This window comes from Mustela nigripes, chromosome 10 (assembly GCF_022355385.1).
Source record: "Mustela nigripes isolate SB6536 chromosome 10, MUSNIG.SB6536, whole genome shotgun sequence".
NCBI classification, from domain to species: domain Eukaryota; kingdom Metazoa; phylum Chordata; class Mammalia; order Carnivora; family Mustelidae; genus Mustela; species Mustela nigripes.
In genome coordinates, this window is record NC_081566.1 from 40,016,398 (window position 1) to 40,041,018 (window position 24,621).

The following is a 24,621-nucleotide window of genomic DNA, read 5'->3' on the forward strand; positions in this document are numbered from 1 at the left end:
CTGCCAAGGAAGACTGGAACTACTCAGTTTGGCTTCCTGGACATGAGTCCAATGACCTGTAGAAGGGGTCGGTGATAGCAAAATCACATGGGACCTGTCCCTGGGCCCTGGGGCCATGAGCAAGCCTCACAGTGCCTTTCAGGATTCTCTAAGTGCCTTAAAGTCTTAAGGATGTTCTGCCAAATATTCTAGATACTCTTAAGAGTCCATTAATGCTTTTCATCAATCAATTTATCTAGACTGTCTCATGTATTCATGTATTCATTCAACAAATATTTGTTGAGCCACTGTTCTATGCCAGTATTTGGTGTTCAGAAGATGAAACAGAGTTTCTGTTTTCAAGGAACTTTAATTTCTAGTAGGGTGGGTAGAAAATAGACACATATATATCAGCTCTCAGTATGTCCTATGAGAAAAAGGAAAGCAGAATCTCTCCTTGTCTACTGCTACATAACAGATCAGCTCAAAACATCAGGGCCTTTCTCATACCTCTGTGGATTGGGACCTTTGGGACCTTTGCTGTTGGAACCTTCCCCTGGGCTCACTCATGAGGCCGCAGTTGGCCAGAGGTTCAACGACAGCTAAAGGCTCTGAGGAGTCTAATTCACAAGTCTGAGAGGGCAGCCTTGGTGCTGGCTGTTGGCCGGTCCTCCCCACATGGCTCCGCCACGGGGGGCTAGCCCGGGCTTTCTTGTGTGGTGGCAGGAGCATTCATTCCAAAGGAAAGCACAGGCTATGAGGCCTCTCGTGACTTAGGACCTGCTCACACCGTGGCCTCTCTGCCTCATTCTGTAGAATGAGACTGTCGGGGCCAGTCACAAGCCAGCCCCTTCTCAGGAGTGGGGAGGCAGAGGCCACTCCTTGACTGGAGAAGCCACAAGGGACTTGTGCCACGTTTTCTTCTCCAGCTTTATTGAGGTGTCATTGACATACTGTGTAAGTTTAAGGCATACAGGCTGCTGATCTCATACACATGTATTGCAATAGGAGAAGACGTGTGACCACTTTTAGTCTACCACACAGGGTAAGGGAACACAAGTGATGCTCTGTTAAATAGAGGACTCAGACGAGTCCTCTCATGGGGTGCTCTTTGGGCAGAGACCTGAATGAAGTAGAGGCATAAGCCATGCAAACCGCTACAGTGTTGCAGGCAGATGGAAGGGCAAGCTAAAGCTCTGAGGTCATGCAGCTGCAATTCTTTGCATTTTATGATAACCCCACAATATGAAGGCTTTAAGAGAAAGTGCTCTTCTGTTACTTACCCAGCTCTCCCTGAGCGACGGTAGAGAATTCCAGAAAGGGCTGAGCGGAGTTAAAAGGAGGACCCTTGATTTGGAGACACTGAGATGAGAGAGTGAATCCTTTATAAAATCTAAGACCAGAAATAGCCCTTCTGAGAGGATCAAGTTTTGAGTCATTGGAAGGATAGGTGTAGGATTCACAAAGGAATGGGGCAGAGCAGAGCAAAGTGGGAGGGTTTATGCTGTAATTAGCCAAGATCACCATGGGAGTCTGAGGGTAATCGGGTAATTAGTGTGTTTTGGGGGGGTAAGGGAGGTGAGGGGGTGCAATTACCGGCTCACCGGCTGCCAGACGGTTGTCACTGCTCTTCTGACCCTTGGGCCGGGTTCCTGGCTCTACCTGTGGACTATTAAGTGTAATGACCCCGTCATGTAGGGGAACCTGTCATTATCTCTGTGTTAACATAGTATTTACCCATAGAATCTGCCAAGTCACTCTGTGATTAAAGGGCCCTGGCATGGTCCCCTGCCCTGGCATCAGATAGTCCTCTCTTGAGCGTGGTCAGGGCAGGGAGGGCTGGAAAAGACTGAGAGAAGTTGGGCTGGGGTCCTCCTGGGCAGGGGGGTGTCAAGAGGGACACTGTACCTGAGACTGTACCACAGACTTCGGCCACAGGAATCTGGAGACGCCGAGTCAACCCTCGCACAATCAGGCACATTTCCACATGGAGCTAACTTATTAGCCACTGAGGGAAAACAAAAGTCAACTTTAAAATCTTGAAGGTTAAAAAAATAGTAATGAAAAAAAAAAAAAGAAATCTTGAAGTTTGAGGGACATCTGGCTGGCTCAGTCAGAGGAACATACAATTCCTGATCTCAGGGTTATGAGTTCGAGCCCCACTTTGTGTATAGAGATTACTTGAAATTAAAAAAAAATTTTTTTTTAAAGATTTTATTTATTTATTAGAGAGAGAAATCACAAGCAGGCAGAGCGGTGGGGCGGGGGGAAGCAGGCTCCCTGCTGAGCAGAGAGCCCGATGCGGGACTCGACCCCAGGACTCTGAGATCATGACCTGAGTCGAAGGCAGCGGCTTAACCCACTGAGCCACCCAGGCGCCCTGAAATTAAAAATCTTTTTTTAAAAAAGTAAAAAGTTTTTAAAAATCTTGAAGATCGACGATCTCTTTTGAAGTCTCTCTCCTAGGAGGGGTAGGGGAGATAATCCCATCACATAATGTAGAACAAAACTCGAGGAAAGTCTTCTGCAGCTCTTGCTTCCTACTACTCCTTAGTCACCTTGCACTGTCTTCCCCACAATGCAAGCAAGCATCCCTCTCTTTTGGCAGGGTCCCCCCTGCCTCTGGAGCTCCTTTGTCACAGGCAGCTGCAAATCATCTCTAATGAAAATTCGATTGGCCCTTGGTCTCATGCATTGTTCCTCTCTCCCATTACCCTGACATTGCCATAAGGGCACAAACCCAGAAGACCACTTAAGAGGGTAGAAGGAGCAAACCTGTGATCACGTGTGGGCCAACAGTCTGGGCCCTGATGTCTAAACAACACAGTGCCGAGCGTCCTCATCCATCTACCTTCACACCCAGGGGTAGACTTTTCTGTAGGTTGAATTCCTGGACTTGGGGTGACTAGGTATGAATCTTTGAATCTGAAAAGATACTGTTGAATTATGTCTAAAAGATGGTGCACATTTAATCTCCGGCGAATCATGTATTAGAATGCATGTTTCCCTGCTCCCTTTCCAACGTGGGTTGCTCCCACTTTCTCTTTTAAGATTTTATTTATTTATTTGAGAGAAGAGAGAGAGTACGAGCAGGAGGAAGGACAGAGGGAGAGGGAAAAGCAGACTGTCCGCTGAGCAAGAAGCTGCTGGCACCGGTCTCAATCCCAGGACCTGAGCTGAAGTCAGACGCTTCACCGACCCAGGCATCCCTAGTTGCCACTACTTTCATTGCCTCCATTGTTTGCGAATTGTATGTGTGATATATGTTCATTGTAAAAAAAAAAAAAAAAAAAAAAAAAAAAAATCAGGAAATGAAGAAAAACTAAAAGAAAATAAAAGCTAGCTGTCCTGCCACCACCCAAAGATAAAAAGCGTTGGTCTTTCTGAGAGATGGCAGAGGCCACAGCTAGCCAAAGTAATCACCTGATGGAACCTTCTGGAATCCCTAGTGCTGGTGACAAGGTGGTAAAGATGGCCTCATTCTCTTCTCTGTCCCTTCCCCAGCCACTAATGTCTCCAGAGGCTTGAGGTATTTTCCTCAGCCAGTGGGGACTGTTCCTGATGGAGTCCATTCCAGGTATCCATATCCCTCATGGGTCTCCTGAAAACAATTCCGCTGCCAGGAAGCCTTCAAGCCTGAGGATTTGTGGAGTAGGAATGGAATACGAACATTCCAAAAATGTGTTTCCAGGCACTGACAGCTGGATCTGACAAATTGGAAAACGCATCTCTCCGGCCAGTCCCAGAGCCAAGTTTGTGTTTCTCGGGGGCCCTGACATGCCCTGTGAAGCCACCCGTCTAATGACAGCTCTGCTTTCCATTCCAGAGACCTGAACTATAATGAGCTGCAGGAGTTCCCCGTCGCCGTCCGGACGCTGGGCAGACTGCAGGAACTGTAAGCTCTTCTGCTGCGTTCTGGGGGTGTCCTCTTCGCTCTTCTCCCAAGGGCAGGGCCTGGAGCCGCCGGCCCTGGGCCTCCCTCACATCCTCCTATCCTGTGGTCCTTGTGGGAACCGGAGCCACGTGCCCTCCCCGGCCCCCGGTGCGGGTCTGAGTAGTCACAGGCCTCCTTAGTTTGGCACGGAGCGTTTCCGAGTGGCCTGTCATCAGCAGAAATGGCTGTGGGCTCTTCCAGCCTGGAGGGACACATGGCACACAATACCTCTCGGTCGCTGGGCCCAGCACTCCCCCCCACCTGGGTTGGGGTGCGTCCAGAGATGAATGAGGAGAGGAGCTGGGGGCTGGGTAGCGGGGTCACTGCTCCAGCACCGGATTCCAGGGAAGAGTTGAGAAACCGGCTGTGGCTCGTTGCAGACACCACTTCTTGTTCCTCGGTTTTAGCACCGACTGTGCCAAGCACTATGCTCGCTGCTCAAGACAATCCGGGAGTCAGATAGTCCTGGGCTGTCCCTAGGGATCTTTTAGGTCTGTCAGGGAGCAGAGCAGCTTCAGGTGGGTATATAATTCCAGCTCTAATGGTACAGTAGTAGCTAAAATGACTGGGAATCCAGAGTGACGTGGAAAGAACACTGTGGACGAACACATCTGAGATTAGCTTTACAGGATGGATGGGATTTAGGTGGCCGTGGCAGGGGAGGGGAGGAGGCGGTTCAGACAGAAGAATGGAGGAGGCAGGCGGAGAGTGGAAGTTGAATGGGCAGAGAGACTGCAGAAGAGGCCAGTCTTACTGGGGGAGAGTCTCTTGGCAAACAGTAGGAGATCTATTGTTAGTAAAGTGGGACCAGATTAAGGGAGCCTGACATTTCTTTTCTTTTTTCTTTTTTCTTTTTTTTTTAAGATTTTATTTATTTGACAGAGAAAGACACAGAGAGGGAACACAAGCAGGGGGAGCGGGAGAGGGAGAAACAGGCTTCCGGCTGAGCAGGGAGCCCCATGTGGGGCTCGATCCCAGGACCCTGGGATCATGACCCGAGCCGAAGGCAGACGCTGAACGACTGAGCCACCCAGGCACCCCGAGCCTGACGTTTCTGAGCAGAGCCCCGCACTTTTAAGTAGCCTCGTATCTTTACTCAAACTACCACCTGAGACCTTCAGGACCAACCCTATGCCACCCACCATTGCCCCCCCGTGCAAAGTTGGAAGGTGTAAATGCTAGATGTGTGTAGCCAAGAAGGAGCAGCTGGACCACCTGGTGGGGGAAGGGTCGGGGTGAGAAACTACTGGAAGTCCTCCACTGCCGATGAGTTGCCAATGAGTATAGGAGTGTGTGTGTGTGTGTGTGTGTGTGTGTGTGTGTGTGTGTGTGTCTGTCTGCCTGTCTGTCTGTCTGTCTCTGTATCTCTCTGTCTATTGAGAGAAGGCTGCTTGAGGACAAGGCCTCTAAACTTCTAAATCTCTCAGAGCTTAGCTTAGCTCAGCATTAGGCACAAAGGAGGAGTCTAAGAACGTATAACGAGTGAGTTAACAAAGAAATGAGTGGGGAGAGCAGCCTAGGTGGGTCATATGGGCTGAGGGTGTCTGCAGGGACCTGCGGGGAGAGCATGAGAGTGGAAATAATAAGGGGAGGGGAGGGAGGAGAGAGAGGAGTGGAGGCAAGGAAGGCATGAGGAGACACTAGAAATCTCCCGTGAAAATGAGGGTGGCTGGGAGGGGTCTGCTCAGGCTGGATCATGTGTTTCTCAGTCCAACTTGTTTCTTCTAATGTTCCCCCCAACTAACCAAATTGTAATTCCTGGCTTCCAGAGCCCTGGACATTGGGACCTGGAGCGGGTCCTGGAGAGGGCCCCTCCTTTCTCACCTCCTCACGAGGCCACCCAGTCCCTCAGCACCCGCTGCCTCTCTCCCATCTTGTGGCCGCTGTCCTTCTAGATTCCTTAGTCTCCAGACCTGAAGACCAAGCCAGCCTCCATTTGGGGGACATCTCTCATTCCTGCAACCCCCAGAAGCTCTGTTTTTCTCACACACTCTCAGCTACCTCTTGGGGACCCCGTAGGTTTCCTGCCACACGGGACTGAGGAGAGGACGCATGTCCTGGGGTCTGAACTCAGCCTGCTGCCCCCAAGCCCCACCCCTCTGCTCCCTAAGGCTCTACTTTTCACTCTTTTCACAAATATTGGAGAAAAGGACAGGTGTGTGATGGAATGAAGCAGACACATCCCAGGCAGAGGTGAACCTGGAATCTCGGGCTGCCATCTCATTGGTCTTATGGCCCTTCTAGTCAGCTTTCTGGATGCTTCATGGAATTCTCTTTCTCCCTCTCCACACCTCTTTCCAAGTCCTTACTGACTTGTTGTCTTCCAGGGGGTTCCATAACAACAACATCAAGGCCATCCCAGAAAAGGCCTTCATGGGGAACCCTCTGCTGCAGACAATGTGAGTCCTCACTTCTCTGTCTCTTGGTGTTGTGCCTTTTTTTGGGAGAGGGGCCAGGGCCTGGGGAGGCAGGATTCTGCAAGTGGGGGGACTTCCCCGGTGTGCTCTTTCCTGGTCTGCTTTCCTGGACAAAGCAGAGATCGGCCGGCCTGGGTCCCAGCTCAAAGGGCCAAGTAGCTAAATTCGATGTTCGGGTCTTTTTCTTCCAGACACTTTTATGATAACCCAATCCAGTTTGTGGGGAGGTCAGCGTTCCAGTACCTGCCGAAACTGCACACACTGTAAGTTGGACCTCTCTGAGGCCTCCCTCCTTCCCGCCGCCTCTGGCCCCCCTTCTGCAGGTGTCACACCAGCAGGGCGCTGTCCCCACTGCAAGGCCTGGTCTCCGACGCTGCGGCCTCTGCTTCAGCTCAGGACTATTCCCGGACCCGGCTGCTCTAAACAGCCTCCAGTCAGCTCCCTGTGGCTTCATCCCGGATCCCAGATGAGTGGAAGAGGGCCCTCCTCCAGAGCCCAGGAGTCTGATCTGGCGTCTTCAGGGTCCTGCTTGAGGGAGCTGTTTCAGAAACTTTTGCTGCAGAAACCAACAACTGGGATCAGGGTCTGGTTCTCCAGTGACCTTGGAGCATGGACCCCTCGGCCCTTTGCCGTACCATCTTTATTACTTTGGGCCCAACAGCATTCTCTTGTTTCCTTTCTCCCATTCTTTTCATTCCCAGCCCAAGTCCCACTTCAAAAATCTTCCATGGCTAACACACAACATAGGGCATCCTAGGAGCATAACTAGCCTTTTCAAGTGCACCCTTCCCCTTCATGTCCATTACCACGTTTCACTGCCATTCTAACCACATGACGCAGGGGTTGTTAGCACATTTTGTGGATGGATCTCGAGGTTCCCGGGCTCCGCTCTGCCATGAGCTAGGCCCCTGGTCTCCAGCTCCGAGAGGCTCCTTTCTGGACCCTACACTGCCTCCTTGTGGTCTGGCAGGACCCTTTTTTGCTGTGCTTTGGTTGGGTCCCTGTCCTCACCGGCAGGGGATGGACAGGAGGGGAAAAGCCATCTGTCTAAAGCTGTCTGGGAGAGAGCCAGTGGGGAGGTGGTGACAGTGCTTTAGTGGGTGATGATTTAGGGGAGACCCTTTCTCAGACTCTAATAAGCAAACCCCAAACCCCTGCAGCCAAGAACTTTTTCAGAAACACCCACCTTGGAGCCTTTTAGACAGAGTCCATTCCCATGTCCCTTGCCTGTATTTTTGTTGTTGTTGTTTGTGCATTTGTTGTGTTTTACATGCTGGGACCCAGATGCCAGTTTGGGGGCTCTGCCAGGGCTCTAGGGGCCTGGGCCAACTTAAGGAAATAGCGGTATGGACCCTGCTGAGCAAAGCCCCTCTCCTACAGGCCCTGAGTGGCTGGGGTATTTTGAGGCTGGGAGAAGGATGACATTTTCCCAAAAATCAGAGAGATCAGTGATGATGGGGAGCCCAGATATCGAGATGCTCTGACCCCAACCTTCAGAGTGTGTCGCATCTGCTTCCAGATCCCTGAATGGTGCCACGGACATCCAGGAGTTTCCAGATCTCAAAGGGACCACCAGCCTGGAGATCCTGTGAGTGGGGACCCTCACCCTCCACCTCATGCATGCCCCTGCTCCACCCCCAGGAGCTGTCCCCTGGAAGGCTGCTGGAAGGATCCTTTGCTTGGCCCTTATCTGGCCTGCTTCTGCTGCCAGCTCCAGCCTGGCCCAGAGGTCACCTGGCTCAGCCCCAGGAATCCATGGCCATCTCCTGATGTGGCACTGCTGCCGGCAAGGCCAGGGGTAGCAGATGGTTTGGGGGTGAGGAGGCTGGTCTTCTCCTGACCATGCTTGGATTTTTCAGGCATGCCTTCAGAGTTCCAAACCCCAAGTTGTAAGCATCCTGAAGACCCGTGACAGGGGAGAAGGGTTGTGGAAACACATCTCCTTTGCCTTTCTGAATCGCGATTTCAACAAGGACTTTCTCATATATTCTATTATTATATCCTGTAGAGTGGGGGAGGGGTGCCAGAGCACAGTAGGACCTCAACACATTTAAGAGGATGAATGGAACAATCAAGCAAACACCCAGAGTGAGTGTTAGGAAGCCAACCGGCCTGCCCCCCATCACACAGCTCATTCATGGCATGGCCCAGACAGGAACGCTCTCTCCTCTGTGCCTCTGTTGTCTTCCCCGAGATTTGCTGGCATCTGGAAAATTTTCCATGAGGGAAGTAATAGTTCCCCAAGAATGACCTTGGCCTTGGGTATTTCTTGGGACACCCTGTCCCTAGCCAAAACTGCCCCACAGCCCTCTCTGTCCCAGCCCCAGGTCCTTCCCTTCTTTCCCACCCCTTCCCTCTTCCCCGGGGCACAGGGAGCAGACTCTGTGCAAGGTTCCCATGGCTCCACTGGGGTTGTTTTGTTTCATTTTTCCTATCTACTCCCTGCCCATGGCTATGCCCCCTCCCTCTCTAAGGAGGGCAGACGAGATTCTAGTTCCTGTCCTACATACCCCATGTTGCCGGAGCCCTCTCTGGGACAATGGGTGGGGACCCGATGGGTGGGTGGGGTGTGGGCCATGCAGGCAGGAACTGTCCGCCAAGCAGAGAGCCGAGCCCCTGGGCTGTGTCTCTCTCTGTTGCCCACCCCCACCCGCCTCCAGTCCCAGGGGAGCTCTGTGCTCAGATGCTAGAGTTGCTCCTTTCTCTCCCTATAGCCCCACCCCTGCCCTGTGCTTTCTGCCACTTCTCTTCTGTCAGCTCTGTGCTCCCGTGTCAGCATCAGGCCCAGAGCTGGAGGTGGCGACCAGGGATGGCAGGGCCTGGTGCCAGCTCTGTCTCTGCTCTCCCTGCAGGACCCTGACCCGTGCAGGCATCCGGCTGCTCCCACCGGGGATGTGCCAACAGCTGCCCAGGCTCCGAGTGCTGTGAGTGGCTCACAAGTATTCCCCAGTCTTGGCATTGTGCCCTTGCTCCCATGGGCTGGCAGAGGCCCCTCCTGCTTCTGTCCCAGTGGGTTACTTCTTTTGCTGGAGAATGGGACAGTCTGTGGAGTACCTTCTCGGGAGGGACTGGGCTGTCCTCTCTTGCTCGGGGCAAAGGGACAATGGCCTTGGAGTCTGACCAGGGTTTAAGGCCCAGCTTTCCCACTTAGTAGCTATATGAATTTAGACTCACTCTCTAACGTCTCAGGGCTTCAATGCCTCATCAGCAAAATATGGATAAATGTGTGAGGGTTGAAAAAAATGTCTGTCCAGCACCCAGCACAGAGTGCTAGCACATAAAAGCTGCTCAGCCAGTGGCATTGCTTATCTAGTAAGAACATTAAGGTCTTCCGGAAGCATGGAGGCATTTAAGTGGCCTATGAAGTCAGGGGGAGTTTTGTTCTCCCTCCTGAATCCGTTTGGAATGTGAGGCTTCTCCACGTGGACCCGCAGCTCAGGATGGGGAGGCTGACCCAGGAGACACTGCGTCCATAGCTGTGCTAGCCTGGGTGTCTGGAAACGTGGGCTCAGCTTCCAGCCTTGCCACTGACTGGCAGTGTGTCCTTGGCAGGTTCTGTCCCTTCCCTGTGCCTCAGAGTCCTCATCTGTTAATGAAGGGGTTGGGCCAGATGATCTCCACAGGCCCCCACTTACCCCCCCACCCCCACCCTGGGACTCTGTGGGGACTACAGGGATGTTTACTTGTGTTGGCTGTGACCGGCTTGCCCAGTAAGTCCTGATATGGTCCCTGCTGGCTGCCGCAGAGCCCCGGCACTTTCTGCTCCTTTTCTCATCTCTGTGCCCCTCATATTTCCTGTCTCCCTACCCCCCAGGACCCTCCCTGTGTCCCCTAGGCCTTGGGATGCAGCAGGAGGAAGGGAAGTCCCCTTGCTGGGAGGCGTGTCAACAACAGCCGCATCCCTGCAGGGGCCTCCCAGCCCTCGGCTGCTTGACGGGAAGGCGCACCCTGCGGAGCTGCTTCTCCTGGCCCCCAGCTTCACCCTCACCTGGGGTCTCTCTCTCTCTCTCTCTCTGCCCCCAGGGAATTGTCTCATAATCAAATCGAGGAGCTGCCCAGCCTGCACAGGTGTCAGAAGCTAGAGGAAATGTGAGTTGGGGGCATGGGAGTGAGGTAAAGGCATGCAAGCCAGACTTGGGACAAGTCTGAGGAGTGGGGGTCAATGAGCACACTCGGACATTTCTCCCTTCTCTGAGCTGGCTGAGTGCAAGGGTTAGGGCTGGGAGCTCAGCAGAGGCCTAGACAAGGCCTCCAGGGACCACCGACGATGGACCCACCCTGACAGTCTCAAGGTAGCTCATTGGGGGTCAACCACAACAATGAAAGGCAGTAGTGATTAGGGCCAGTGGAGGGCCAGGGTCCCATCAGCACTAGGAGGTGGGACACACTCACACACAGGAGAAGAATCCTAGGATTCAAATTTGACAAGGAAAAAAATCACCTGAAAAATTCTCTAAACTCTTTTCACTCAGCTTCTGTTTTTGTTTGCTTGTTTGTTTGTTTGTTCGGGTTTTTTTCAAGCTTGGTGGGTCTCCTGAGCCTCTATGTCTGTCCCTTGACCCTAGGTAGGGCAATGCCTTTTGGGGCCCAGGCAGGATAGGGGTATGAGGGTCTGTCCTGTTTGTCTAGATGCCAAAGGAAAGAGGGTCTTCAACATTACAGAGGGACATGCTCCATCTCCCATTCAGACAAGCAGTCCAGTGAGCCCCGCCCCCCAGCTTGGGCCTGTCACTGGGTCATCCAAGGGCGGGGCAGTGCTCTGCTGCTGGACTAAGGTCCGGAGAACGCAGGAGCGAGGTGGGCTGGGCTGGGAGCCAGCCCCGGTGGGAACCCTGGAAACTGACTCCCTCTGGGCCACAGGGATGGTTTTGTGGCTTTGTCTCCTGACCCACTTACCCAAGGCAACCGGATCCCCTTGTGCTCCCTTTAATTCTGGTGACTTCCGCGGGCCCTTTCTTCCCATGCCAGGAGAAGTGGGGGGCTCTCCTTTCTTCCTCATAGTGCGCGGGGGGCGTGGAACAGGGCCAGGGCTTGAGCCTATTGGCTCATCTAGTCTCTCCTGCTGCCCTAGAGGCCTCCAGCACAACCGCATCTGGGAGATCGGAGCAGACACCTTCAGCCAGCTGAGCTCCCTGCGAGCCCTGTAAGTATCCTGCAGCATCCCAGGCTGGACCCTATGGGGGCCCACTGTGCTCTTCTCTCAGGCACACTCCATACCCACAGCGTACGTGGCAGTGGCAGACACAAGACTGCCCTGCTCGGTATCCCTACCCCCAGTGCGCGCACGCGCACACACACACACACACACACACACACACACACACATACACCAGGAGAGGTGCCTCCCCTTCCAGATGGCTTCTGAAGACACTTCTCCAGCTGGTGCCCAGGGGCTGATGAGATTCTGAGGCCAATCTGCCGAATCCCCTTTTCTGTGGCCCCAGCCAGTCAGCAGGTACCTTCCCCGAAAGGCTGAGGGTTCTGCTCCTGGGAGCAGCTCAGATGGGAGTGTGAGAAGGAGAACTCAGGATGGGAACGGGGAGCCCTGCACATGTCCCGGGTCTCACCTGTAATCCCCTCTCTGCGCACAGGGACCTGAGCTGGAACTCCATCCGGTCCATCCACCCTGAGGCCTTCGTGACCCTACGCTCCCTAGTCAAGCTGTAAGTGCATTCTGCACCCTCCTCCCACTAGATGGAGACCAGTGGGGACCCTAGGCCAGCGGGGGGGGGGGGGGGGGGGAGGGGAGGATCCACCCCAGAGTGGGGACATGCACAAATGTCTGACCGCACATCCCAGCCTCATCAGTCATTCTGACAGTCCGTTTGACAGGCCGTGGGTCCTGATAAACTCCTGCAAGCTCTGGAACCTCATCTGCTAACGTTTGGCAACATCTTAGTGGCCTCAGTGCCCTGTGTTCCCACCCCCTCTGGTCTCAGGCCCTCCCCCAGCCTCTACATGTGCCAACAGAGAGGAGGTTAGAGCCCAAAACTCCTTCACAACCTGGGACAGTGGCAGCAGGTGTGGGAGCCAGGGTCTCAGCTCAACAGTCCCCCACATGAGCAGTAACACTAGAGGGCTGCCATTCTGCAGGGAGGCAGAGGCTCATAGCTTCCCTAAATTACACAGGCTGCAAACAGGGAGCATATAGTGCTGGCTGCATGGTCATTCGGTCAGAGCTGGAAGGGACTTCTGGTGGAACTGTCACACACTGTGGTGCAGGCTGTGTACTCCACAAGGGCTCCCACCCAAGCGGTAACTGACTGGCTGCTTCCATGTCCCAAAGATGTGTCCATCTTGATAGGACCCTTTTCTGATTAACACCCAGACTCCACGGGCTAGCCTCCAGTCCTGGCCTTGGAGATCATCTAGCCCAATCCCTCACTTCACAGGAGAGGCCTCCAGGCCCAGGGGAGAAGCCTGCTCAAAGCAAGGCCAGAATGCAAGCCTTCCAGGAGGTTCACAGTGCCCCTCCTGTCTGCCACTCTCTAGGCTCTGGGCCGGAGACTTGCAAAACTCACACCTCGGTCTTCCCTCTCCTGTTTGCTCTGCTCCTGCCAGATAGGTAGGGTGGATATTTTTATCCCCTTGAAAGATGAGGACATTGAAACTCAGGCAAATTTGTGACTCCCCTTGGTTATACAGGGAGTCGGTGACAGCGCCAGGTTTCCTACCTTCCAGTCCAGGCTGTTTCCACGACGCACAGTCTGTGGTGCTGGTATTTGGTTTGGAGTGCTGGTTCTCTGTAATGTGTCTCCAGTCGAAGACCGTGCATGTCCTCATCTCTGGCTACAAAGCCAGCCCCCAAAACAGAACAGATGACCAAACCCCTGCTTGTAGTCAGAGGCCGGCTCTGTCCAATCCCTGACTCTGGCCTCTCATGTCGTCAGAAAAGTGGGGGAATAGAGGGAGGCAAGTACAGGCAGATGCCCTAGGGGGGTGGACAGGGACCCTCCGATGGGACTGGGAACTGGGCATAGGAGCTGTGGTTAAGGAACTCTGTGACCTAGGAGTTGGGATGGCTTGACATTACCTTAGAGCAATCCCTAGTATGTAGTTGGCCCCCAGTATTTGATGAATGAATAAGTGAGTGAGTGAGTGAGTGAGTGAGTTAGGGATGGTGCCTCTAGCAATCCCTGACCATCCTCCTGCCCCAGCATTTCGTGTCTTCGTCTCTCTTCGCTGATCTTCTGTCCTCTGCTCCTCTCCTCTTGCTTCTATCCCAGGCACCCCGGTCACACCCTCAGCTCAGCCCTGCCCCCTCAGCATTCCCACTGACTGCCAATAACCCTGACCATGCACTGTCCTAGGGACCTGACGGACAACCAGCTGGCCACACTGCCCCTGTCTGGACTTGGGGGCCTGATGCATCTGAAGCTGAAAGGGAACCTGGCTCTGTCCCAGGCCTTCTCCAAGGACAGTTTCCCGAAACTGAGGTGAGGGCCTGGCTTTTCCCCATCCCCAGATAGTTTTGCCCCAGAGTAGCTGGGGAGGCCAAGGAGGGACAGAGAGAGGAACACCATGGGGCTTTACCTCGAGAAAAACCTGATGGCCCAGAGGCGTAGGCTTTGGTCACTCCTCAGTGGGAAGGGCTCGTGCCTCCCCTTCCTCGTCTCATTCACAGTATTTCTTTCTGTCCCCAGCAGCAGCCCCTAGGCTGCTGAGACCTCCTGTGAGGACAGGAGGAAGATGAGGCGCAGGCCCCCGGACCTCCTTGCTCCTTGTCCCCTTCAGGGCACGCAGACCGCCTGTCCTCACTTGAGCAGCATCTGGGCCCCTGCGGTGAGGGCTGAGCCCAGGGCACTGAGGAGTGGAAAACAAGCCGCCTGGCCGGTCCCTGGTGCTAATGACATCCAGGCCTTCTGCCTGCAGCAGCAGCACAGCCTGTGTGGCCCAGGCCGCCTCAACTGCCAGCTAAGGAGCGGCCTGGGGGCATCAGCCCTCGCCTTCAGAGGGCACCAGATTTAGCTCTGCTGTGCCCAGGGGTGGGGCTGGGGGACAGGGCAAGGGTGAAGCAAGAGTCACTATGAGAATCCCTGTCTCCTGAGATCTAAAAAAAAGAGTTGCTGGTTGGGCGAGGAGCAGAGCACTGGAGTGTTGTGTGATCTTGGATGAGGTGGTCCCAGCCCTGAGCCTACTGAGGGGACCCCATAAAGGACAGAAAATTTATCTTCCCATCTCATTCTCAAGATGAGTGAGGAAAAGATTGGCAGATGCTCAGAGGCTATAGGATTTGTACAAAGAAAGCCCAGAGGGCCGCCTGCACTGTCATCAGGGTGCTTTGGGGTTGAAGGGCCGGTGCTGAGTGCTGGGTCCCTGGGTGGGCCGCCTAACCATCCCTCAGGCTGCTCATTTTACCCCTGTGCCCCCTTGGCCCCCAGGATCCTGGAGGTGCCCTATGCCTATCAGTGCTGTGCCTACGGCGTCTGTGCCAGCTTCTTCAAGGCCTCTGGACAGTGGGAGGCTGAGGACTTTCACCTTGAGGAGGAGGAGGCTCCAAAGAGACCCTCAGGCCTTCTTGCTGGACAAGCTGAGAACCACTGTGAGTGATGGGGCTCCTGGGCAAGGCGGGTAGGTAGCCGTGGAGAAGAAGTTAGGGAGGAGGCCCGGGGGACCCTGAGAGAGGTCTGGCAGGGGCTGCGGAGGCAAACCCCAAGGGGGACCTGGGAGGTGACCTCTGTTTGCACCTTGTCTCTCTAAGAACGTAGCCCAAAGGTGCTTGGGGAGAAGATGATGACAAGGACAGTAGTAATGTTTCCATATTTGCCACGCCCTTCTTGGTCCCCAACGTGCTCCCTGAGCTGCATCTTGTGGAGCACTCTTGCCCTCGTGGTTTGCACATTCCTTCTCCATGGCTGCCTCCTGGCTACATGGGCCCTGTGATTACATTCTCAGAGAGGACACCTACTTTCTCAATCAACCTGAGCCAAGCAGGATTGAATTAAGTCAATTAAATTAAACCTCCGTTTAAAAAAAGAAAAAAAAAAGTCCCCTCACTAGATGTCCTAGAGCCGAGTGGAACAGCATGGGGATTATCACTCTCCAAGTCCTCCTGCCCCTCAGAGGCCACTGGCTGCAAGAGGACCTTATTGAGAAGGGCCACATGGGTCTCTTTCTAGAACAGTTGTAAAAGAAGGAAGGGTGGAAGTAGGCAGCTGAGGGGGCTCCGAGAGACCATCTGTCAACCGGTGTCTTAGATAGAGAGCAGCAGGGAGGGCTTCTGTCCCCCTCACCGTCACCCCACGTGACAGAACACAGGTCGAATCAGGAGGAAGCAAGAAAGGGCCCCTGATATTTGAATTTTGTTTTCAGTCTCTAATCCCCTCTCCACAGTATGTCCATGGAGAAGCGAAACAGAAAAGTCAGAACGAAAACATGTAAGAAAAGCATCTAACGGTGGTGTAGACAGACCTGGGTTCTAAATCCAGTGACCCCGTTTACCAGTTGTGTTGCCCAGGACAAGCTCTTCAACATTACTGAGCCTTGTTTTTTGGGGTTTTTTGATCTGTACAGTGAGAACGATACTACATATCTCACAGGCCATAGTGAACAAAGCATGACTCCTGGTACTACCTGCCACTCTTACTACTGGGAACAGGGGTGGGCCCTCCCCGTGTGTGTGAGGAGGGACGGCGTGTTGTGTAGTTTGGAACACAGCTTATGGAGGCCAGTATTCCACAAGCAGTTAAGGGGTCTCTGGGGTCTCTATCCCAGACCCCTCCCCAGGGAGGGCGTCAGGACCCCTTGAAGAGCCCAACGGCCAGGCTGGCTCTGGGCCGGCAGACAGCTGTCCCCAGGGAACATTCCCGGATGTCTGTCTGCTGTACACTCCCTCAGGGGGCTGGAAAGAGGAATGGAAACTTTCCTTCCTCAAGGTGAAACTTTCCACCAGGCTTAGGTCTTGGAGAGCCACAGGGCGTCAGAATCGTGGGCTGCCTGCCGCTGGTAACGGGAGCTGGGGCAGGGCCCCCCACTTCCTGTGGGAGCTAATAAGCCTTGAGGAAGAAAGCCAGGAGCTTCGGCTGCAGCCAGATTTGATTTCCTCCTCGTTTCAAGAGTGGTTACTTAACACCTTGGCTGTGACTTTCCCAGCCTCAGACGGAGTCCGCAGGCCTCAGCCCGTGTGTTTCATTCATGCATTCTGATTTCAAAGAATTGCTGAGCTCCATTCTGGAGAGCCGGGGTGGCAGGGAATGAAAGGTAGAGAGGAGAGGAAATGCCAGCTCTCTGTGGGCACACCTCGGCCTCCTGCCCGCCCTGATGGTGTCTGGGCCAAGGGCAGCTCTGCAGAGCCTTTCTGCCTCCTGGGAAAATGTCCAACTGAAGGTGTTTACCCTTTAAGTGGGGAGGAAGGAAACAAACCACATGAGTCAAAGATGGGGACAAGCATGACACAGAGGCACCCCTTGTTAGTGTGTGGTGGAGGACGAGCCCACGGGGCGCTATCGTTGAGGCCTGGTGCCTTACAGGCGTCCTTCAGAAGAAAAGCAGGGCTCTCCTACCACTTGGGGCCTCAGACAACTTGCCTGGTCTCACTAGAGAAACCGAAGTCTTATTTTTAAAAAGTCTTTCGGTGATGAATTATTGCTGCAAACAAGCGTTTTGTCTTTATAAATGGTAAGATGTTTAAGGTGATCATTTCAAAATTCTTGTAGAATTTCTGGACTCCCAAGCTATCCCTAACACCCCTGGAGCTCATAGGCTCTGGTTTAAGAAACCCTGCCGTAGTGACTAAGAGGAGAAAAAAACTCCTACTTGATTCAAACAAGTTACAGAGTTTCCTTAACAATGGATTTATCTTTGTAATCCCATTTTCCTAGGCTAAGGGACCGCAGGGTCTAGACTTAGAATGGGAAGGATTGGTAAAGATGATCTAGACCTGCCTCTCATCCAGCTTAGAACTGCCCTTTCTCTTATCTGGGACTTTCTGTTCCAGCACCTCTGGGGACAAATGATGCCCAGCTTGTGCATCTATAAAGCTGCCCCCGCATTCCTTCCAGGCCGCCCCCCGCCCCCCACCAATCAGGAAAGCATAACAGTTAAATACCTGGGCTCTGTAGTGAGACAGACCAGGTCAGCCTTCCGCCCTGCTGCACACCAACTGGGAGACCTGGGGCAAGTGCCTTCGCTTCTATGAGCCTCAGTGTTCTCATCTGTCAAATGAGGTCAAAGGACACCCGCCTCGTGCGACCGCCGGAAAGGTTAATGAGACCGTGAAGACCACAGCTCGCTGAGCGGAGCTGGCATAGGAGCTCAGAGACTCTTAGCCTCACTGGCACACAAATCTGTTAGTTGACACGGTTCATACCACCACGACTGCAGGATCCTCTTCTGTCTCCATGAGTTCCCTGAGACCAGGACCGTGTCTTCCTCATCCCCAAGTTGCTCTGCCCTTGCCCGAAGCCCAAGCAGATGGCAGGCATGGCGTGCAGCCCCTGGGTCCTCAGGCCCACCTCTCTGTCAGCTCTAACTGTGGGAGCTTATTTGTGTTAGTAACTAGGAAAGCTCATTTGAATTGTTAAATCGTCTCCTTCTATGACCCTTCTTGATTCTGCCCTCTGCACCAACACAGCATGTAGGAGCACAGTTCCTTTATGCCTGATGGGACTTCAGCTCCTGGAGGACGGCCACGGTCTTCCCACTTAGTCTTGCCTTGACTAAGTTAATCCCCCAGGGGCTTCGAACATTTCTCAAGTGTGTGGCTTCTACTCGCTCACTCTCCCTGGTTCACCTCCTCTGAATACAGTCCAGCTCACTACTCTGTCTTAAGAAGATGTCCTTCCTGGGGCACTTGGGTGTCTGACTCTTGATTTTGGCTCAGGTAGTGATCTCAGGGTCATGGGTTCAAGCCCCGCTTCGGGCTCTGTGCTGGGCATGGATCCTGCTTAAGATTTTCTTTCTCAGGGGGCCTGGGTGGCTCAGTTGGTTAAGCATCTGCCTTCAGCTCAGGTCATGATCCCAAGGTCCTGGGATAGAGCCTTGCATGGGGCTGCCTACTCAGCGGAGAGCCTGCTTCTCCCTCTTCTTCTGTCTGCTGTTCTGCCTACTTCTGCTCTCTCCCTGTCTCTCTGTCAAATAAATAAGTAAAATCTTAAAAAAAAAAAAAATTCTGTCTCTCCCTCTGCCCCTCAACCCAGGACTTGGGTGTTCTCTCTATCTCTCTCTCTTTCTCCGAAGATATAAAAAAATAAAAGTAAAAAGATTTTCTTTCTTGCGTGTGGTGTTCACAACTGGACAGGGAATTACAGTGGGGGACCAGCCAGTGTGGAGAACTGTTTGATTACCAGCTCCCATTTTTAAGGCAGCCTCCACCCTAACTCCAACATGGTAACTCTAACACGTACTAACCTAGCACAGTAACGAGGCTGCCTGGAGGGGACGTGCGTGCTCAGTTACAGGACAAGACAAGCAAGTCTCAGATGAAAATTGGCCGTGAAGAACAGACAATGCAAATAATCCACATGTGGATAATAGGAACAGAACTCTTTTCACCCAAGAGTAGAACAGATGTGCAGGGCTGCTGGGATGACCTGTGCCGAGCAGAATGAGCTGGGGATGGCAGCTTAAAGAGGTGGGCATTTGAAGAAAGATGGGGCTTGATTGTCACCAAGACCTGGCCCCCAAGCCACCTTCTGGTCTCACCTCTCAGATGACCTGGATCTGGACGAGCTCCAGCTGGAGATGGAGGACACAAAGCCACACCCCAGTGTCCAGTGCAGCCCCATTCCAGGTGAGATGGGTGCCTTGGCACGGGGTTGGGGGCAGGACTGGGGAAGGAGTACCCAATTATTTAGATGAGATGCTCATTCAGCCTGGCATGTTTATAACCATACTTCAGGTGCTTTCTCTGCCTAAAAGCCAACATTCTGAGGGGAAGACAGCCTCTTCTGGTGGTTCTTGGGGACAGTAGGGGAGGGGTGACAGCGGGGGGAGGGAAGTCAAAGCAAAGATCAGCCAATGAGAAGTTAAACATCCTAGAGAAAGTCTCTCATTGAAGAGAGAAGCAGTGAAGAATGTCTTGACCCCATTGTTCTGGGTGGTGTGTGGCGCTGCTTCTGAGCGTCCCCTCAGTCTAAGAGTCACAGAATCCTAGAGTCAGATGGGCCTCCGAAAGGTTGCCTTCTCCCCCCCCTCTCTGCTCTCTTTCTTAAAACTCTCCAGCGTGGAAAAACTCCATAGTACCCCTGGATAACTCATTATAGGACTGTGCAGCCCTTACAGCTGAGAAAATGTCCTATAGAGTCTCACCTGAATCTTACTGAAAAGAAAGAAAGAGAACTCTATTTCCCTTTGATGCAGTGAGGGAAGAAGCCCCTTCCCCTGGGTATAAAATCCTAGCAGGCCACCCCCCAGAAGGCAGTAGCACATTACTTAAGCCAGGACAGAAACTGTTGGGAAAGAACAGAAAGCAATGAACAGTGTGCTTCTCTATTTCTCCTCCCCTCCATTTTTCCGTTTTATATCTGTCTTTGGTTCGTGTCCCTTGGCCGCTCTTGCTGTCTCTGAGCTAAAACAGTGCTCAAGGACTGCCAGCACCTGCTCGCAGCACTCAGTGGCTATAGCACGCCCTCTAGTGTCATCCCAGAGCAAGAACACCAATGCAGTCTGGAGGAAACAGGTGGTGTTTTCGTCCTGACTTGGAAACCCACAGGCTTCACACTGCCACAGAAATTTCGCCTCTGAAAACCAATAATCAGCAGTGATGAGGTAAAAGAGGAGGCTCCAAAAGGCAAAGTCTAGCTTGAACTTGCTTTAAAGATAGATCGTACAAATGGTCAGATAAATTATGGTACATCCATATGAGCAAGTATTTACTACGCAGACATGGAAAACACGTTTTGGAGGAAGATAAAGATTTGGGAAAGTGTGCATAATAAAATTTTAACTTAAGAAAGGGAATTAAAGCCTATATGTGGAAAATCCCAGTTTAGTTTAAAAACATATATGTTTGTATGTATCTTTTAAAAAATGGGAGGAGACATACCAAAACGATGAGTTCTTTTGGAGAGGTGGAATGATAAGCAGTTTTAATTTTTCCATGTTTTATTTTCCAAACTTTCTGCAATGACCATCTATTATATGGTAGTCGGAAAAAAAATATGTTTAAAAAATAGTTCCCACAAAAGCCTCTCAAATTCCCAAGCTTAGACTAGAAATACATTGCAGAAGAGGAGTCTGAAGCCAAAAGAAATGAAGACATAACGTGTCCAAAGTTACAGGGTGATTTAAGGACAGAACCTGAGGGGAGAGACAGAAAACACCACCATCACAACCATTTGCGCAAAACCAGGTTGGAAAAACCCAGAGTCATCTGTGTTTTCATTTACTTATTATGCTTTTTTTTCCGAATACCGATTGACTCTGTGAGTACCGACCGTGGTCTCTCTCCCCACCACAGAGCAAGGGAAAGCCAGCCAGGTACAACACGTCATCCACGGTGGGATCCCTGGGCACTAACTGGGAGAAGCAGAGCCTGGGGATGTGGACTGGTCACTCTCCGGGAAGCCCCCCACACCTCTGTGTCTCCAGCTCTGCCGTATCCCAGTTCAGATGCCCCCGTTTTATGGCACACTCCTGTATGCCGTCTCATCCCTTCCTTGCTCCGAAATGCTTTGGAAAGTCTGCTTTGCTGAACGTTTCCTCAATGCCTGGGTTTGCACTATGTACTTTGTGTACAAATTTGCTTATTACGTGTTTCTATTTCTGCATGTATTGGGTGAGTGTTCCTTGCATTTGCAGCTCCTTGGAAGAAGAGCTGCATATATGTCCCCACTGCCCCATACCCCCCACCCCACCTGGCAGTCCTCAGAGACCAAGTCTGCCCCTGTCAGCCCGGGAGTTGTTGGGGACAGAGGCTGGGTCAGCCTCCCCAGCCTCATCCCAAGCACCTAGGCCCAGCGGCCTCGGACCCAGGGGTAACGTCTCATCCCCTCTCCCGCAGGCCCCTTCAAGCCCTGTGAGCACCTCTTCGAGAGCTGGGGCATCCGGCTGGCTGTGTGGGCCATCGTGCTGCTCTCCGTGCTCTGTAATGGGCTGGTGCTGCTGAGTGTCTTCGCAGGTGGGCCTGGCCCCCTGCCTCCGGTCAAGTTCGTCATCGGTGCCATCGCGGGTGCTAATGCCCTAACCGGCATATCCTGTGGCCTCCTAGCGTCTGTTGATGCCCTGACCTTTGGCCAGTTCGCCCAGTATGGAGCCCGCTGGGAGATGGGGCTGGGCTGCCAGGCCACAGGCTTCCTGGCCGTCCTGGGGTCCGAGGCTTCCGTGCTGCTGCTCACCTTGGCCGCAGTGCAGTGTAGCGTCTCCGTCTCCTGTGTCCGGGCCTACGGGAAGGCCCCCTCCCTGAGCAGCGTCCGAGCAGGGGCCCTGGGCTGCCTGCTGCTGGCCGGGCTAGCCGCGGCCCTGCCCCTCGCCTCCGTGGGAGAGTATGGGGCGTCCCCGCTCTGCCTGCCCTACGCTGCGCCCGAGGGCCGGCCGGCCGCGCTGGGCTTTGCCGTGGCCCTGGTGATGATGAACTCCTTGTGCTTCCTGGCCGTGGCCGCTGCCTACATCAGACTCTACTGCCACCTGCCACGGGGCGGCTTTGAGGCCGTGTGGGACTGCGCCATGGTGCGGCACGTGGCGTGGCTCATCTTTGCCGACGGGCTCCTCTACTGCCCTGTGGCCTTCCTTAGCTTCGCCTCCATGCTGGGGCTCTTCCCTGTCACCCCAGAGGCCGTCAAGTCTGTCCTACTGGTGGTGCTACCCCTGCCTGCCTGCCTCAACCCGCTGCTCTACCTGCTCTTCAACCCCCACTTCCGGGATGACCTGCGGCGCCTCTGGCCCTGCCCAGGGACCCCAGGTCCCCTAGCCCATGCTGCTGCCAGCGAGCTGGAGAAGAGCTCCTGCGATTCTACCCAGGCCCTGGTGGCCTTCTCTGATGTGGATCTCATTCTGGAAGCTTCTGAGGCTGGGCGACCTCCCGGGCTGGAGACCTATGGCTTCCCCTCAGTGACCCTCATCTCCTGTCAGCAGCCGGGGGGCCCCAGGCTGGAGGGCAGCCATTTTGTAGAGCCAGAGGGAACCCACTTTGGGAACCCACCACCCTCCATGGATGGAGAACTGCTGCTCAGGGCAGAGGGAGCCATGTCAGCTGGTGGGGGCCTGTCAGTGGGCAGGGCCTTCCAGCCCTCTGGCTCTGCCTTTGCCTCACACTTATAAATGTCCCTTCTCACTCTTTTCTTCCCATGTCTTCCCTCCCCTCTCCTCCCATTCCACGAATGATGGCTGCTTGTAAAATAAATTCAACCAAAACTCCACAGTGTGATCCACAGCAGGATGGCCCAGTCCCGGGGCCCTGGGCTCCACTGGTCTCCTCTCTTCCATGGCCATCTCCAACATGTGCTTCTTGGCCTGGGGTCCTCCCCTTGGTCTTCCTCTGGGCCTCTTCCCTCTCACATCTGAAGCTGTGGACCAGAGATCTGGACATCTGTCTGGCTGAGGAGAATGAGGGATGAGGGAAGCACAAAAGAGTGACTGGGATGGGGAGCCGAGCAGGTCAAGGATCAGGGTACAATGGGCAGGGGGGCCTCACCGGGAAATAATAATAATAAGGGGACCGCCAAAGGCATCCAGGCATCTGCCCTTTGACTTGCGGATTGGACACGAAATGTCTCCTGTGTCCTGTTAATCTCAAGATAGGACATGCAAAAAGACTGTTCAAATCAGTTTTAGAAGATACGACACATTCTGTCCCTTTCTCAGAGAGTCACAGTGCATATTAGGCCAGTAACGGCTGCCAGAATTCCCACAGTGGTGAAGTCTGTTGAACTTTGTTTAACCCACTTCCCTAAAATATTTGACAACAGGTTTTTGTTTGGTTGGTTTTCATGGATTGTCCGTTAACGTCTCACAGAATGTAACACTGCTCTCTCCTGGGGCCCCTCATGTCTACACCACTTAGTGTTTTCCAGTGACCTCACAAGTGCCACCGATCCTAGAAAACCCCTAGGGCAAAGATGATTCCATCAAGTGGAAAAGACTTTCCACACTACTTTCCCATCCTTCTTGCTCTGCTCTGGGAAGGATGGGGAAGAGGCTGCCTTTAGCCCCGCTCACTGGGGCAGGGATTAAGAGATCCCGCACGGGGGCAGGGATTAAGAGATCCCGCATGGGGTCCCGCCTCTTCCCAAAGCCCAACCACCAGTGCAACTTCTGCCCTTAGTAAGAGAGCGTGTCCCCGGATCCTGGCAGGGTACACACAGGGAAGTCAATGACTGCTTGGCTTCCTTCTGGCTCTGACTTGCCTTCCTGTGGTTCTCCACCATAAGCCTCTTGCCAACTCCTGCCACAAGCCTAGTTTCTTTGCATCCCAGGCCCTGCCTTCTCTGTGGGACTGGGAGCCCCTGGCCAGCAAACTAGAGGGATCTTTGCATTGTATGTGTTATTTTGTAGGAAGCATTATAGAAATCTGGGGTCCCTGGATGCTCCAAAGAAGCATGACGCTTCTGCCTCTCCCATCATAACCTTCCTACCTTATGGTTTACCAGGTGCCTCTGAGCATTCTAGCGCTCCCCACCCCAAACACACATGCATTCAATCTCAGGATGAGGAGGTGAGAGCTAGAACATTCTTGGAGACACAAAAAGGGAACCCAAGGCTCAGAAAAGGGGTTCTACTATTAAGACAACTCTGAGAAGGTCCTTCCTAGCCTGCAGTTTATCTTGTCATCTGTCTCCCCACTGCCCCTGGTGCCCAGTGGAAATGCTAATGCATGTCCCCAAGGCTGACTAGGCTGGGGATGGAGGGATGAGGCAGAGACCGTGAGTGGAACTTGGCGTATTTCTAAACCTCATTTGACCAGCAAGTTGCCTGGACTCTTACAGGCTCTGGAGCTAAATGTGCTGACCTTGTGATCACCCACCCACCCTGTGGCTCCTAGCATAGGGTTAACCTCAGAGTAGGCACTCATTGGATGATGGGGAATTCATTCAGCAATTGGTTGAGAACCCCTGGCTCCTGTTTTCTAGGGCTGATGAAGAGCCTTTCATGGGAGGAATTTGCTCTACGTTGGGTACTGGGAGTTGGTGACTGTTATGTGGAACGTTTCTCAGAGGTGCCCCAGGGATGTCAAAGTAGGTGAGATTTGGGGGAGCCTGGACTTCTAGGAAGTCCTTCAGGCCCTTCCTCACAGCCACCCCCACCCCATGTGATCACTTTCCCCCTTGGGGCCAGGGAGCTAGTGTTGAGTGGAATGTGGAGTGAAGTGGTCGCGTGTTGGAGGTTTAGGAGTCATGGGAACAGTCCCCTACAGGT

At 53.3% G+C, this 24,621-nt stretch overlaps 1 protein-coding gene across 1 annotated transcript in view; it reads left to right on the plus strand.

Annotated features, from left to right (window-relative positions):
* Window positions 1-22,671, plus strand: part of LGR6 (leucine rich repeat containing G protein-coupled receptor 6) — a 116,369-nt gene extending 93,698 nt beyond the window's left edge. Inside the window, exons 7-18 of the mRNA XM_059414077.1 lie at window positions 3,806-3,874; window positions 6,241-6,312; window positions 6,522-6,593; window positions 7,850-7,918; window positions 9,183-9,254; window positions 10,354-10,419; window positions 11,402-11,473; window positions 11,922-11,993; window positions 13,641-13,766; window positions 14,712-14,872; window positions 18,980-19,060; window positions 21,272-22,671. Coding sequence (XP_059270060.1) covers window positions 3,806-3,874; window positions 6,241-6,312; window positions 6,522-6,593; window positions 7,850-7,918; window positions 9,183-9,254; window positions 10,354-10,419; window positions 11,402-11,473; window positions 11,922-11,993; window positions 13,641-13,766; window positions 14,712-14,872; window positions 18,980-19,060; window positions 21,272-22,527 — 2,188 coding nt within the window. The 3' untranslated portion in view covers window positions 22,528-22,671. The remainder of the gene's footprint in view (window positions 1-3,805; window positions 3,875-6,240; window positions 6,313-6,521; window positions 6,594-7,849; window positions 7,919-9,182; window positions 9,255-10,353; window positions 10,420-11,401; window positions 11,474-11,921; window positions 11,994-13,640; window positions 13,767-14,711; window positions 14,873-18,979; window positions 19,061-21,271) is intronic.
* The last annotated feature ends 1,950 nt before the right edge of the window (window positions 22,672-24,621 follow it).